A 15,881-nucleotide genomic window follows, 5' to 3' on the forward strand; every position below is an offset into this window, starting at 1 on the left:
TGAGAAGGCTCTGAGCATGACTGGGAGAGAACAGCGCCTGCTGATAGCAAGGGTTAACAGGGGGCTCTGGCACCTGTAAATCATGTTTGTTGGGTCAAGAAGCAAATCAGCAAGCCCAGAAGTGGGTGTTTCTTAAAAGAGGTTGTGGTTTCTGTTCTTACGCTACTAATGAGGGGCTCTTAGTGCTTTCTCAATGCCTCCTTAGGGAGGCAGTGCTGGTGCTATGTCCATTCCCCAGGGTAGGGAGGGAAGGTCTCGTTGTACTTCTGGAAGGTGGTACAAATAGGAGTTCAGCCTGGTTCTGAAGTCCTTGTGTTAGTTATTGTCTTCCTCTGGGGTAAGTTACTCCCTGAGATTAAAAGTCCAGAGTAAAGAAACAGGGACTCATTTGGTAAGAGTGCACCCTGGTGGAGCCTGCTGGATCTCCTGTCAGAGGTGGTGATTGATGGAGGGCTTGTTCACTTGATGGGGACCCATCATCAGGAGAGGCATTGATTTCCAGCTTCTGCATGCAAAACTGTCTTGGATTCTGCTCTCACAAAGTGAGTGACTTAACTTCTGAAAAGATGGGTTCAGGATCAGTTGCCGGAGAGTTCCCAGGGTAGGATGAGTATTGGTACTAACCACTAACAGCAGCAGCCTTGAAATCTTGCCTGAATACTCCTCTGGGCACACAAGCAAATCTATGTATCCATCTATCTTTCTTTCCATTTTTGTTTGTTTCTTTGTTTTGTCTTCTTAGATAAGTATATTAAGTAATAGGTTTTACCATAGGATCCTTAGAACTACTTTGTTTTCATTGATATCCCCCACACTCCTCCTTCAGCCTTAACTGGTCTTTAAAAAAAAAACTTTGCGGGCTGGAGAGATGGCTCAGAGGTTAAGAGCACTGACTGCTCTTCCAGAGGTCCTGAGTTCAATTCCCAGCAACCACATGGTGGCTTACAGCCATCTATAATGAGACCTGGCGCCCCCTTCTGGCTTGCAGGCACACGTGGAAGGAATGCTATACACATAATATAATAAACAAATATTTAAAAAAAAAAAACAAAAAACTTTGTTTATTTTCACCTCAGCTTTTGCTTTTTCCCCTTGTTGTAGATGGAGGAAAACAAACTTCCTGCCTCCCAGGACCTGTATCAGAGGGTTAAAGTCCTTGGAACTATAACTGTGTGCTCAGAACATGATGCTGACAGTGAAGACAACCAGTCCCTGATTGAGTCACCTCAAGTTCTGGGCCTCAGCCAGCAACCTCACGTCTCAAGTTTCCCTCTGCTATCACAATGGAAGACCACAGTGAGCCCAGGTGCTCCTCAGCTCTCTAGCGGAAGCATCTCTGCCTCTTCCATGGGCAACAGTCTCCAGGATCACCAGGAGAAGGCAGAGCCTCACAGTAGCTCCTTTGCCAAGGTCTCCTCTCAGGAGTTTATTGTACCCCATGGAGCCCCCTCTGTGGTGGGGTCAGAGCCTCAGTCCCTGTGGTCACCACAGCCTGGGGTCCCTGGGGGTAATGCTACTAGCCTGGGTAAGAGACAGCTCTCCTTTCAGGCAGAGTACTGGGCCTGTGTGCTGCCAAATTCTCTACCTCCCTCTCCTAACCGCAATTCCCCACTCTGGAACCCAAATAAAGAGTATGAAGATCTGCTTGACTACACTTACCCACTGAGGCCTGGGCCTCAGCTCCCAAAGCAACTTGAGAGTCATGTACTGGCTGACCCTGTCATGCAGGACTCAGGTGTAGATCTGGACAGTTTCTCTGCCTCCGCAGCAAGTACTCTCAAGTCACCCACTAACATCTCACACAATTGCTTATCAGCAGAAGTGCCTGCCCTGCCATTTTCTGGAGCCAGGGAGCCATGCCTTAAGTGTTGGCCCTTGGGAGTATCCCAGAAACAGGATGGCATAAGCCTGGCATCTTGGAAGCAGCTTGCATCAACCCCTAGAGCCTCAGGTACCAAGGCTACTTCTTGTGAGAACAGAGAGGCAGCCCCAAGGGACACAAAGAACTATCCACCTATAGGCAAGAACCTCAGTGTGGGTTCTCCCCAGCTAAGGACAAAGGAGAGGGGCCTGCCCTTTTCTAGACTAGAGAGAGAGAAGAGAGCCTGCCGGAATGTTGGGCATCCTGCCTATGTGAAGCCTGGGTGGACATCAGAAGAGGAGATGGAAAGTGAGGATGAGTACCTTGCCTTGCCCACGAGGCTGACTCAGGCTTCTAGTCTGATGTCCTACTTAGGTGCCATTCCCACCCTTGTGAACCTACCCCCTGGGGCTGCTGAGGAGCACAGTTCACTGGAAGTCTCAGACAGTGATGGGTCAGCTTCCCCCACATTGGACTCCAGCCAAAGGCAGCATCCTTCTGGTGCTACCTTCCAAGGGCCTATGGTCCAGAACCCCTGCTTCGTGGACTCTATCCATCCCAAAGACTCCTCAGACAAAAGTAATATGATGAGCAGCCAGGCCCTTGGGGTCTCTTATGGACTGCTGAAAACTCACCCCTCGATGCAAGCTGCGTCGGACAGGTGGTCATTCTCAGAGCCAGCTGCTGGAGAGAGGCTTCCCAGGAACACAGGGCAGGGGAAAGCGTCACTGGTGCAATGTGTGCAGGTAAAGATGCTCAGCAAGGAGAAGCTTTTGGAATAAGTGTTATTTCCCCAGCCCACCAACAGCATGTCTCAGCACCTCCAACACACATACCCCCAAAATAGAGGTATTGTTCTCCTTTAGTGGTTGTAAGAAAGTGACAGAGAAATTAGGTAACATGAAGCACCAGTATTCTGTGTGCCTCGGTGATACGAAGCTAATACGCAGTTTTTCTGTTGGGTCATCATGTAACAGCTGTTTTGAATAGAAAGTTTAGTGGTTGGCACGCTTGTTCTTCTGAGCTTGTGCTGTTCCTCCACAGTTCCATTCTCACCTTCAGGACTGTGTTCTGAGCCTGTTAGTGTTGGTGTCATTGCCGGATGAGGGGAGACACAGCCAAGTATGGGGGAAGTCTGAAGTCATGGGGTAGAGGTGAAGACAAATGACCTGGGAGAGAGAACTCTAGAAGGACATCTGTATCCTAACATGCTGCTGTTTGTAGCCTTTGGACAAGGACAACAGCAGCTCACTCAGATGCACCATATAAACTTTGTGGTACTGGGCCCTGAGCATGGTAGGCAGACTTCCTCGCTGAGCTCTCTCCAGCTACGTATTCTTATCTCCACAGACATTTTGTTGTCAGCTGGAAGAGCTCATCTGCTGGTTGTATAATGTCACAGATGTTGCTGACCTCAGTGCTCCACCCAGTTCCACTCTGACGGGTCTCAAGTCTTCTCTGCAGCTTTACCGGGTAATGTGTGGTCCTGGCTTCTGGCTTGCTCACCCATGAAACTGGTGGTTAAATCACTTCTTACAAAATAAAATCTCAACTGGAATCTTGTAGCTCAGCTGACTATTTAATCTGAATATATCTAATCAAGACACCTTTTTTTTTAAATACAATATCCTGCCTGCAGGCCAGAAGAGGGCAACAGAGCTCCATATAGGTGGTTGTAAGCCACCATGTGGTTGCTAGGAATTGAACTCAGGACCTTTGGAAGAGCAGTCAGTGCTCTTAACCACTGAGCCATCTCTCCAGCCCCTCAAGATATCTTTTTTAAATTCCAAATTTTAAAAACTATAAAATATGACTGAACTTCCAGACCAGATAGAGGAAAATGATATTTGTCTCAAATCAGAAATGTTTTCGAGGGGATTTGCATTGTACTTTGGCAGATGTCTCAGGATTGGATCCTTAGGCCTGGGAATCGAATGACAGTTCAGTTAAGTCAGGTGTGCACCACAGCTATGTGGTGGCTGCCACACGGGGCACTGCAGACAGAACACGTCAACATCACCACGGTTCTGGACTGTATTGGTGTTTATGGAGCTGAGTTGAAACTACTGAATCCAGGCATAGATGGGGTCATGTGATAGGACAGATTTAAGCCAAATTTAACCCAAAATCTGACACCAGTTTTATGGATTTTATTTTACGCCTGTTTGTTATTAAGGTCTATTATTTCACACCTATGTATTTTAGCTAGTGATACTAGATTAAAAGTATATTGAAATGGACGGTAATTCCTGTAACTGCTAACCTTGGGTAGCTTGGCTGGCTTTGACCACATGGTGATGGTGTTTGTAGCCCAGACCTGCTGCTAGTCTGGCAGGGAATGGGGAACCTATATCAGATCATATACCCTAACACTGAATCAGCAGAAGACGGTGAGATTTAGTTCCAAGCTCTGAGTCAGCATCCTGGGAACTTCATGTCTGGAGAGGAGGGCCCTTGTTTTCTGTCTTTGCAGTTTACTAAATCTAGCCTGGGCTAGCCAGCTGTCCCGCCATGGCAGGGATGCTCTTAGATACAGTGTAGAGATAGAGAAAAACTTAAGGAAAGAGCTGAAGGCTGAACCTGAAGGTTCTCTCTGTTCAAACACAGTGTGTCTGTGCCTGGAGAGTGTACCTGGGGAGTCCCAGGGAGAGGAAATTGCTCTCTGACACTGAGTAGCCTTTCCTGGCCTGGCTGAACAAGTGAAAGTAGACTTACTCCACTCTGCATTTGACCCTCATAAGCCCCTCTGTGACTCAACTTAAGAGTAGCCAGATGCAACCATCTTGCATTGTAGACAGCTAAGCTCTGAGCCAGGACTTATTCCTGCATATTAGTCAAGCTTAGACCCCTTGTATGACCACAGCTTTGTCAGTGAGATGATTCTACTAATGCCTTCCTCAGAATGGGACAGGACTTACGAATGGGCTCTCTTGGCTCTTGTTAGACTGAGACTGAGTTCTCAGACTTATGGGTGCTTACATTTTAATCATCACTCTTCCTCTCCTGTCCCCGTCCTCTCCTGTCCCCCCGTCCTCTCCTGTCCCCCCGTCCTCTCCTGTCCCCGTCCTCTCCTGTCCCCGTCCTCTCCTGTCCCCTCGTCCTTTCCTGTCCCCTGGTCCTCTCCTGTCCCCGTCCTCTCCTGTCCCCTGGTCCTCTCCTGTCCCCTTCCTCTCCTGTCCCCTCGTCCTCTCCTGTCCCCTCGTCCTCTCCTGTCCCCTCGTCCTCTCCTGTCCCCTCGTCCTCTCCTGTCCCCGTCCTCTCCTGTCCCCTCGTCCTCTCCTGTTCCCTCGTCCTCTCCTGTCCCCGTCCTCTCCTGTCCCCTCGTCCTCTCCTGTCCCCTCGTCCTCTCCTGTCTCCGTCCTCTCCTGTCCCCTCGTCCTCTCCTGTCCCCTCGTCCTCTCCTGTCCCCGTCCTCTCCTGTCCCCGTCCTCTCCTGTCTCCGTCCTCTCCTGTCCCCTCGTCCTCTCCTGTCCCCGTCCTCTCCTGTCCCCCGTCCTCTCCTGTCCCCTTGTCCTCTCCTGTCCCCCGTCCTCTCCTGTCCCCTCGTCCTCTCCTGTCCCCGTCCTCTCCTGTCCCTCATTCCTTCCTGTCCTCACCCTTTCTTGCCCGCTTGCCCAGGAGAATAAAGTGCTTGGGGGCAGAGTAATAGTGATGACAGGAGAACAAATCCAAGAATAAAAAAGCACCCTCAAAATATTAAACAGTGAGGTCTGCCCCATGTCATAGTTTAATTTTATACAATTTTTACCTGCTAAAGAAAGATTTAAAAATAAAATTAGCTACAGCCAACTGTGGTGGCACTTGCCTTTAAATTAGCACTCAGGAGACAGAAGTAGTTATAGCTCTGAGTTTGTGGCCAGCCCAGTTTACATAGTAGTTTAGGACAGCCAGGACTGTCTTTAAAAAAAGTAAAAATCAGCAACACTGCTTTGTAGTTGTGAGGGAAAACCTGCTTGGGAAGAGTTTTTGGGAAAACATCAGCTTCCCTGATGCCAAGGTGTTGCTGTAGAGGTCCATAGAGAGGAGGAATTAAGGTGAGGGCCACAGTTCCGCCAGTCAGTGTAGGGGCAAGCTCTGCTTGTAGTTCTTATTTAACGTGTTCATTCTAGAGGTGAGTCCCATACTGAGTTAGAGAACACCATAAAGGAAGGCACAAAATTAAATCCCATTCCAGCCTGTTCAAGAGCCAGCTTCTCGGGGGAGAAGTCTTCTGTTGAGCTGGGCTTGATGGCCCAGGGTTATAATTCTAGCCCTGGGGAGGGTAAGAAGGAGGGCTTTAGAACAGCCTGAGCCAAATTAAGACCCTGCTTCAAAACAACAAAGAAAATGAATGAATATATTTCCCATGGACTCAAAGAAGCTGCCACTAGACTGGCCCACTGAGGGATTCTACTGCATGATGGCCGTCTTCCATGTTAGAGAAGTCGAGTGTTGGGTCAAGTTCATTCTAGACAACTTTTACAAGCAATAATATTGAAGCTCTTTTTCTTTCTTGATGTCTTAAGCAATTTAAGAAAGATGTAGACAAACATCAGTCCCTGACAGAGAGTGTCTTGGAGAAGGGGGAGATTCTTCTTCAGTGCCTGATGGATAACACCCCAGGTGGGTAAGCAAGAGCTCTGTTTGCTTGTTTATTGACACATAATGTATCTCTGTATCTATGGGTCCAGTGTGGTACACATGTCCACTGTATGTAGCTATAATTGGGGCATGCCTTTCCACTGAGTGTTTTAGAGCAGCCCTTAGGAATTCAATCCATTCAGAATTCAATCCATTCACCTACAAGTGAATTTTAATATAAAAGTCTAAATTGGGCTGGTGAGGTGGCTCAGAGGTTAAATTCCCAGCAATCACATGTTGACTCAACCATCTATAATGAGATCTGGTGCCCTCTTCTGGCCTGCAGGCATACATGCAGGAGGAACACTGTATACATAATTAAAAAGTTTGAAGTAGTCAATGTAAAATGAAAGATGAAGAGCATAGTGGTACGTCTTTAATCCCAGTACTTGGGAGGCAGAGCTGCTTCTTAAATTTCTGGCTAGCCTGGTGTGATAGTTCCAGGACAGACTGGGCTATATAATGAGACCCTGTCTCTAAATAAATAAAAACAAAGGTGACCACTAGCCAGGAACTGGAAAAACAGCTTAGCTATTGTGAGCACTGTAACTCCAGCTCTAGGACATCCAGTGTCGTCTTCTCGACTCGCCTGTGCACACATACACATGTAATTAAAAATAAATTTAAAAAAACTAGCCACTATTACAGCAATTGAATTTAGAATGTGGTGGCACTCTATCATCTCAATGTAGAATTCTCATCAGCTTCAACGGACAGGGGTTTTCAGATTGGTCCCATCCCCACATGCGTTCCGTCTCATGCAGAGATGTGACTATAGAGCACAGCAAACATGAGAGTGGCATCATTCTCCCAGACGCTCATAGTCACAGGGCTCCCAGGTCCTGCTGCTGTCTCTGGTCTAGTACAGACCTCCATACTGCTTCCCGCCAGCCGTGTGGAAGACATCCCTTGCTGTCATCCTTGCTGTCATTTTGTCTGTTTCAACTAAGCCATCTTACCTAAAGATTATATATCACGTAGTTCCCTTCTGATTAATAATAGTGAACCTTTTTCAGAGGTTTGCTGCCCTTTCCTAATATCCTCTTCTGAAGTATCTAGGTCATTCATCCATTTTTTTTTTAAATCAGGTGGCTATTAATAGTAACGCTAGAAATTTTGTTTTTTGTTGCTTAGTTTTTGAGACAGTTTCCCTATTTAGCTCTGACTAGGCAGGAACTCACTGTATAGATCAGGATGGTCTTGAACCCGCAAGGATTCTCCTACCTCTGCCTTAAGTCCTGGAATTACAGGTTTACGCCTGCAATTTTATTTTGTGAGACAAGGTCTCCTATCCTAGTTCCTGGTCACGGTGTTGTGTTTGTTTATTTGAATTCTTTTTTTGTTGTTGTTTTTTCGAGACAGGGTTTCTCTGTGGTTTTGGAGCCTGTCCTGGAACTAGCTGTTGTAGACCAGGCTGGCCTCGAACTCACAGAGATCTGCCTGCCTCTGTCTCCCGAGTGCTGGATTAAAGGCGTGCCACCACCGCCCCGGCTTATTTGAATTCTTGTATATTATGTGGGCTCCAGAGGTCAAAGGCAGGTCATTAGGCTAGGTGCGACCTACTGTGCTGCCTCACAGGCCCTATAGTGTTTTTTGTTCGTTTTGAGACAGAGTCTCACTATGGAGCTCTGTCCTGGAATTCACTAGGTAGCGAGGCTGGCCTTGAACTCAGAGAGACGTGCCTGCTTCTGCCTCCTGAAAGAATGGGATGACCAGCGCAATACCCTTTTTAATAAAAGACTTATTTTTCAATTATGTGTGTTTCTATGTGAGGGTAATGATATGAATACAGATGTTCTTGGAGGCCAGGACATTAGCTCCCCTTGCGCTACAGCTGCATGTGAGCAGCCTAAGTAACAAACTCAAGTCTTCTGAAGAGCTGTCTGTGCTCCTCATCACTGAGCCCTGAGTGTCTGTGTATATTTGCTTGAGGTGTTTGGTTTTTAGATGTGTGTGTGTGCCTGCGTGTGTGTGTATATGTACCACATGCACGCAAGAACATGTGGGGGTCAGAAGAGGGTGTTGGAGCTCCTGAAACTGGAATTAAAAAATTACTGTGAGCTTCCAAGTAGGTGTTAGGAACCAAACCTGGTATTTTCCAAGAGCTAAGTATTCTTAACCATCAGTCTAGTCTTGAGTGTTGTTTTTGGTCTTTTGTTTGTTTGAATCCACTGCTGAGAGGTCAAGTCCAGGGCCTTGGGGTGTAAGATGCTACCAATGAGCTGCATTTCCAGCCGTGTGCTTCAGGTTTTGCTCTCCTGTTGTAAGAAAACGTGCACATTGCCTTCCACAAACGTAACTTCCACAAAGAACACCTACTGGCTCCTCATGTCGCTGACCCTCCAGACCCTGCAGACCCATGGTGAGAGTTATGGGCATAGACGTAAGCCTAAGGCATTGAGCTACAAGAAAAAGATACTTGTTTTTTGGGTTTGTTTGTTTTTTATTTTTATTTTTTAGTTTTTGGTTTTTCGAGACAGTGTTTCCAGTAGCTATAGAGCCTGTCCTGGAACTCATTCTGTAGATCAGGCTGGCCCCGAACTCAACAGAGATCCGCCTGCCTCTGCCTCCTGAGTGCTAGGATTAAAGATGTACGCCACCACTCCCCAGAAAGGCTTTATTTATTTATTTATTTATTTTTTAATGTAGCGGGTGAGGCCCCTTCTACCTTGTTTTGAGGCAAGGGCATAGGCTTGCTTCTTCCCCTGGACTCTTCCTCTCTGCCTGCCATCTTGCTGAACTTTTTACACAGTGAGACTGTCAGGGTAGCCCAGCAAGCACTTTCTTCTCTGAGCCATTGTGCCAGCCCCAAAGGAACTCATTCTTTTGCTTTTATAAGTCTCTGGCAATGTTCTAAGTAAGTGTGTATTGTGTGAGTTCAGGTGTGTGTGTGTGTGTGTGTGTGTGCATGGCACAGATGTAGAGATCAGAGGGCAGCTTCTGAGAGTGGGTTCTCTCAAAATTAGGTCCTCAGGTTTACCCACTGAGCCATTTCCCTGGCCCAGGAAACTAGAATTTATTTGATCTGGCAGTCCTTAGTTGTAGGTGGGGTAGTCAGTGGAAGCCCTCAAATTTCCTGTTTAGCTCAAGTTTTAACTGGCAGGTTTCTCTATTTTATATCCTACTAATTTAGGGAAGGGTTTCTGTCAAAAAAGCAAGGATCATATCAGCTATAGGCAGTTACTGCCCAGCCTGCTTCCTAGCACTTAGAAGGTTTGAGACCAACCTGGCTCCTTTGTCAAAAATAAAGTCTGTTTTCAGGGACAGATGAGTTAAAAGGATTTAAATTTATTAGGAGAATGAGTGGGGATATGATCAGAATACATTATGTGAAATTTACAAAGAATTAAAAAATATATTTTAAGAATTAAACTGAAGCTGGGAAATGGTGGCACATGCCTTTACTCCCAAGCACTTGAAAAGCAGAGGCAGGCAGATCTCTGTGTTTGAGGCCAGCCTGGTCTACAGAGCGAGTTCCAGGACAGCCAAGGCTACACAGAGAGAAGAACCCTGTTTTGAAAGACAAAAAAACGAATTAACCTGATGGGAGGACAGGGTTGCATTTCCATACAAACCAGACTTAAACCCATTTGCAGGATAGGTTCCAAATTTAGCAAAGTGTGAGAACTTCAAGAGTATTTCTAACTGCCTTCACGCCAGGCACTGATGCCCATCTGTGTCTGCAAAAGCCTTGAACTGATGGGCCCCAAAGTGACCACTAATGTCCTGTAGTACTACACAGTTCCAAAGAAAGAGTACTTAAAGGGGAACCAAATGGCATCAACACAACCGTGATGAATCTTGTGTGAACTGATGGCCAGGTACCTACCTACTGGAGAAAGGTTACAAAACAGTTTCTCAGGCTTGGTGCCACTGCCATATAAAGCTTTGCAAGATGTTTTGCAGCACAGAAGGCATTACATCTCCACAGTGTTGATGCCCTAAAAACATTTCTAGACAGTGTCAGTTGTACTCTGGGTCAAGTGACCAAACACATGGTAAAGTTTTGATGGAAAGCAGCCACTAACAGGTCTCCAGCAAAGTGAACTGGTGAGCCCTTGCTTCTCGGAAGGCCTGTCTGCAGTTCTTCTGGATTGAGTCTGAGACATGAATCCAAGTTCCTTCAGAATGATAGGCTAACTCCTCCCAGTCCTCTGCCTGGAATAATTGGAGCATTTAGCTGTATTGTTCAAGTTCCTCTTGACACTTCCTACTTCCTCCTCTCATAAGCAGCAAAAGCAGCATCCTGTCAGTGTGTACACACACACACACACACACACAGACAGCCTTTTCAGATCCTGCTTTTTTACTTGCTACAAATATAACCTTGGGAGTGTGAGTGTACCTTAACTCTACCAAGAGGCCCCTATGCCAGCACCCCGCCAAAGGCATTTTGACCTAGTTACATAAATACAGGCTGACATTTTGTCTTATGTTCAAACTGCTTGAGTCACATGACTGAACCCCATGGGAATTAAGCCAAATGAAGTCCCATATGCATATGTTAAATTAAAACAACACAAAAATCACAACAGGAAAACAGATCTTTCTAGCCTTTCTTCCATGACCTGTTTACAGTAGTTTTAAGTCAAAGGCCCCTAGAATCCCACTGATGGCACACAGGAAGACTGAACCGAGCTTGGCTCAGCCACCCTACAGCATTCCTATGGCACCAGCTCTCTTGTTAGGACAGCACTTTGCCCTCACGTGGCTTCCTAAGGGGCTAACCTCAACACACCCAGCTTGCTGTTCCTTCCCTTTCTGCCCCCTCTAGTCCACGTTGTGTAGAGAACAAAGGCTTCCCCTTTCTTATCCTCGGCTGGCAGATGTTCCCTAGGGCAGGAAGCTAGGGAACAGTTAATAACACAGCCGATAAAGCACAGGAAGTAGCTTTTGTGTGTAACAAAAGGAAACAGCCTTCCAATTGCATACTCTGACCCCAGCACACCCCTCTTCTCATTCTGACCTGTGGGAGTGAATTTAGCCTATTCTCACGCCTTTGCTCCAGTTTTGGTCACTGATTCTCTATGCCCTAAAAATCTACAGATTTCCCCTTGGAGCATTCCTGTTGAAAAGGAGAGAGGTGGACTGGGAATGTGGCTCAATTGGTAGTACTTATTCAAACATGAAATCTTGCATGAAGTCTTGGGTTCTGTCCCCACAGCTACATAAACTAGTGTAATGGTGTATACAAAAGTTGAAGGTCTTATTCAGGTAGAAAGCTTAAAAAGAGGTCTGCCTGCTCTACAGGAGACCCTGCTGGGGTAGGGGAGGAGGAACTGTGAGCTACTACATCCCTGTCTGAGCAAATGGCTATTCCTTTTATGACTTGACCACCGCTAGTTTTGAAGGATGTCCTTGGGAGGATCGCAGAGCAGTCTGGTGAGCTGGAGAGCTGTGCAGATCACCTTTATGACTCCATCTTAGCCTCTTTGGACATGTTGGCCGGCTGTACCCTCATCCCTGACCACAGGCCAACAGCAGCTAAAGAACACCTGCCTGAAAGACTTTAACTCAGTAAGTAGAAAAACCCAGAACCTGCTGTCCAGCCACTGCTGACCAGGACACAGGGCTGTCCTAGTAAAGGATTACTTCTGAACAGCTCAGTTGGGGTGACGGAGTGCTGTGGGACTCGCTACCCTGGCAGCGGCGTGGCTCTTCCTGTGGTGGAACTCAAGTTGGTTCCACTGTTTCCATGTGCTTGCTGAGGAGCACCCCACGTCCCCACTTCTGAGTGTTCTCTTCACCATGACTCCACCCGCAGACAGGAACAGTAACCCTTACCAGTGCTCATTTCCCACAGGCACTTCTCCAGTGTGGGCTATAGTGGTATTTTGTGTTTTAACAAAGCTTGCCTGAAGGATCAGAGAAGAGTGAGGCCAGCCACTAGAGACATTTTACCTCTACCAATGATCAGACCGAAGGGGCAGTCCTTGGACTGCAGGGGCGAGCCTCAGACTGCAATGAGCTCTTGTCTCAACTCACCTAGCTATATCCCTTCCTGTCTCCATCTCCCTAATGCTGGGAACAAAGGTCTAGGACTCCCAAGTGTGGTCACCTTTGTGTGAGCTGTTTCTCCTTTAGACAGATTCAATCTCCTGTAGCCCAGAATGGCCTTGAACTAATAGAGATCTCGCTGCCATCACCATCTCTGAGTCCTGGGGATTAAAAGTGTTTGTCACTACTCTCTGGCCTCCCCTGTCTTAGCTCTGCACTCTGATCTTCAGGCAGACTTTGTTAAGACTGCCTGGCCTGTAGGCTCTCACCCAGCTCATTAGCACTTGTCTCCAGGCATCTGTAACAACACAAACATCTACAAAAATCCAGTCAATTGCCAGCTCTCTACTCTACCCCCTTCCCACAAAGTATCTTTGCAAATCTTATACCACATCCTTCCCCAAAGACCGTGGGGTATGGCACTTCTAGAGACTTTACAAATACTGCTCGTTAACTACAACTTTCATCTTACCTTTTAGAAAGTCAAACTGGGAATGAATAATAGGAAAGAGAGGCCAAGAGAAAGAGAGGGTTACCTGGTGCCTACCCTATCTAGCATTTCAGAACCACACAATTCTATTGTACTTTTTCTGGAACAGCCTCTTTTACAAAATGTTTACCAATAAAGTTGTCTCAGTGAGCATATGCTGAAAACATGTCAAGAGCAGAGACTCCGGGGCGGGGCTGTAGAGACCTGTAATCTCAGAAAGGATTCAGTGATAGAAGCCAGCCTGGGCTACATACCAAGACATCTTTAAAGCATAATAGGAGTAAATGGGGACTCAGATTTGCATCAAAGCAGTGTGAGCAGATGCCTGTCACCCTTGCTTTCTGTTTCAGGCACAGGTGGACTCATCATCAGCTAAACTGGGGAGAAAACAAGAACTTGTTGGAAGAACCATTTAACAGTTAAGGTGTAAGGGAGACACAGCTCTGAACAAACTGCTTTAAGATGCCTTTCCCATCTCTGAAGGGTTCTTGAGTCTCTGTTCTCATCGTGAAACCCTCCAAACGAAGGCTTTTCCTTTTGGTGCTTCTCTACCAAAAATACGTGGCTTTACAATTTTGATAAAATACTAGGATTTGTGGGTCTCATGTACCTCTTCTGTTTAAAAACCAGCAGATAAGCTGCTCAAGAAATGTTCTAAGTACTTGGAATTAGCATACCTGTTAATCTTTTAGACATAAAGTACAATATTTCACATGCCTGCTGCAACCCAGTATGGCTTTTCACAATGCTTATGGGCGTGATCCAAATTAAACTGTGTTGATTCTGCCATCTCTAAGTCAAGCTTATTTCTTACATTGTACGTGGTGAATAATGTGCTTTCAAAAGGCAAAAGAAAATGCTTTTCTAGCAAATGAGAATTGGTTAAAAATCAGTACATTTTACCTTTCTGGTGTGACTTTAAATTGACTTCTCATTAATGTTAGAGCTGCCCTCAGAAATTAAACCCATATGGCAGGCATGAAAGTCAGTCAGCATAAAAACTGAAGATGGATGGGCTGGAGAGATGGCTCAGAGGTTAAGAGAACTCACTGCTGTTCCAGAGGTCCTAAGTTCAAAACAGCAACCACATGATGGCTCACACCCATCTATAATGAGATCTGGTGCCCAGAACACTATATACATAATAAATAAATTAAAAAAAAACCCTGAAGATGGCAGAACCTTACAGAAAAGAGTTAACCAGTTGCACCAATTGAATGCAGAATGAAGCGCTCCTGTTCTCTTAAAGTATAATTACAACCAGCTTCAACTGACAGTGTTTAGTTTGGAATATACTGTTTCCCAACAAAGTACTACCTTGCCTGAAGACGGTCCATGCTTTTGTTCATCCTCTTTGTAACAAAAAGATAAGCTTTTTTGTAACTAAAGGGTGCAAACTCTGACCTTGGCTGTGAACGCCACTTAAGAATATCAACACAGCTGTTAATTGTATCTTCTGCTGTGTGTTAACTTTTGAGCTGAAACTGTCTCAGCCTAGGATGATGCCACCATTTCCATGTGCAAGTGTGGCCAGGGTAGGTTCATTCACATGGCCATGTTAGAATTTATATACGGTCCTTTAAAGTTCATTTGAGTCCACAATAAAGTAGCATCTCAATGCAGGGTTCTTGTCTGTCTAGAGCTAAGCTCTAGCACAAAACAGAGGCTTCAAAGACAGGTTGTTCTGAAACTTAAATGGAACCCAAAAGGAGCGGTGTGCTGAATGGCCAATATGTGCTTGAGAGGGAACTTCTTCTCAAGTGAGCATAGGAAGTTAGCATGAGTCCAATGACTACTGTTTGTTAAGGGTTCCAGGCAATGGCAGAATGTTCTTCATATTACACAAGTTACTGTGTAGCAGCCACTTTTCATTTTTAGTATAATTGGTATTTCGCTATTATGTGCACAATTAGAGCCCCCAATAGTCTTGAAGTGTTTATACTTGAAAAGTGGGATATACCCCCCAAACTGCATTTATTGGTGCATACATCAAAGCAAATAGTAGTTAAGTGTACTGAAATGGTGTTGTAAGCCCTAATCTTGCTGCCAGTGGTGAAAGAAAACTAGGATTTTGCAAAGTCTGTAAATTTGTTTATATTATAAATGTTTTCTGCTAACAAAGAATAAACCAAAAGTTTGAACAGTTTTTGCTATTGTAAAATTAAAGTGCATGGCATCACTTTGTCTTACATTGTTTCTTTATCATTTAGTTATTATAGAAAACAGTTTATGAACTCTTTCTCCCTTTGTATTGTCAAGGAAAAAACCCAACAGTGTACAATATATATATATATGTATATAGGTCAAAATATATTTTGACCCATATATACTGATGGCTTCAGGAGTTTCCAGTTGTCTTACATAAGGACGAATAGACCCAACAAGCACATCTATAATACAAAGTAAACTATGATTTTATTGTGAAATTCTCATAGATGGAAAATTAAATTGAATATTTATTCTGTCCATTTTTCATTTTACAATAATCTTACCACTTATTTTTGTACCATGTATTTCAATTGTCTGTTTAGTGAAAAATAAAGAAACCTGTAATTTTTGACTTATTTTTAGCTTAATATTTTATCATTAAAGACCCCATAATAAAATGTGTTTTCAGCAGCCACATCCTAAGCCCCCAATTGAAGAATGTTTGGCTGCTGCTTAAACCAAAGGAAACAATCTCTGACCTCTGTCACCTTCAATGCTAGTGTCCCTAAGAGACTTTGTTTCCCACTGTAAGACAAAAGCAAAGTCTAGGATCTCAAAGTTCCTAGTTAACAAAACTTTCACACATGCAAAAATTTCACTGAAATATATTATTCTCTCATCATTCCCATCTACCGTTCATGTTTTGAGTTAATTTTCGGGGGATAGAAGTGGGCTACAATTAGGGCAATCAACATTTCCTGCTTT

General features: G+C 45.2%; 1 protein-coding gene across 2 annotated transcripts in view; it reads left to right on the forward strand.

Annotated features, from left to right (window-relative positions):
• The window catches only part of Cep68 (centrosomal protein 68), a 30,492-nt gene extending 14,969 nt beyond the window's left edge, over window positions 1-15,523 (forward strand). For both annotated transcript variants that reach the window (XM_041668781.1, XM_041668783.1), the window contains 5 exons: window positions 1,102-2,607; window positions 3,212-3,334; window positions 6,367-6,463; window positions 11,825-11,998; window positions 13,319-15,523. In XM_041668781.1, coding sequence (XP_041524715.1) covers window positions 1,102-2,607; window positions 3,212-3,334; window positions 6,367-6,463; window positions 11,825-11,994 — 1,896 coding nt within the window. In that variant the 3' untranslated portion in view covers window positions 11,995-11,998; window positions 13,319-15,523. The remainder of the gene's footprint in view (window positions 1-1,101; window positions 2,608-3,211; window positions 3,335-6,366; window positions 6,464-11,824; window positions 11,999-13,318) is intronic.
• Window positions 15,524-15,881: the final 358 nt, after the last annotated feature.

Source organism: Microtus oregoni, unplaced genomic scaffold (assembly GCF_018167655.1).
Source record: "Microtus oregoni isolate MIOR12 unplaced genomic scaffold, Mior012 000019F_ref0000042, whole genome shotgun sequence".
NCBI classification, from domain to species: Eukaryota; Metazoa; Chordata; class Mammalia; order Rodentia; family Cricetidae; genus Microtus; species Microtus oregoni.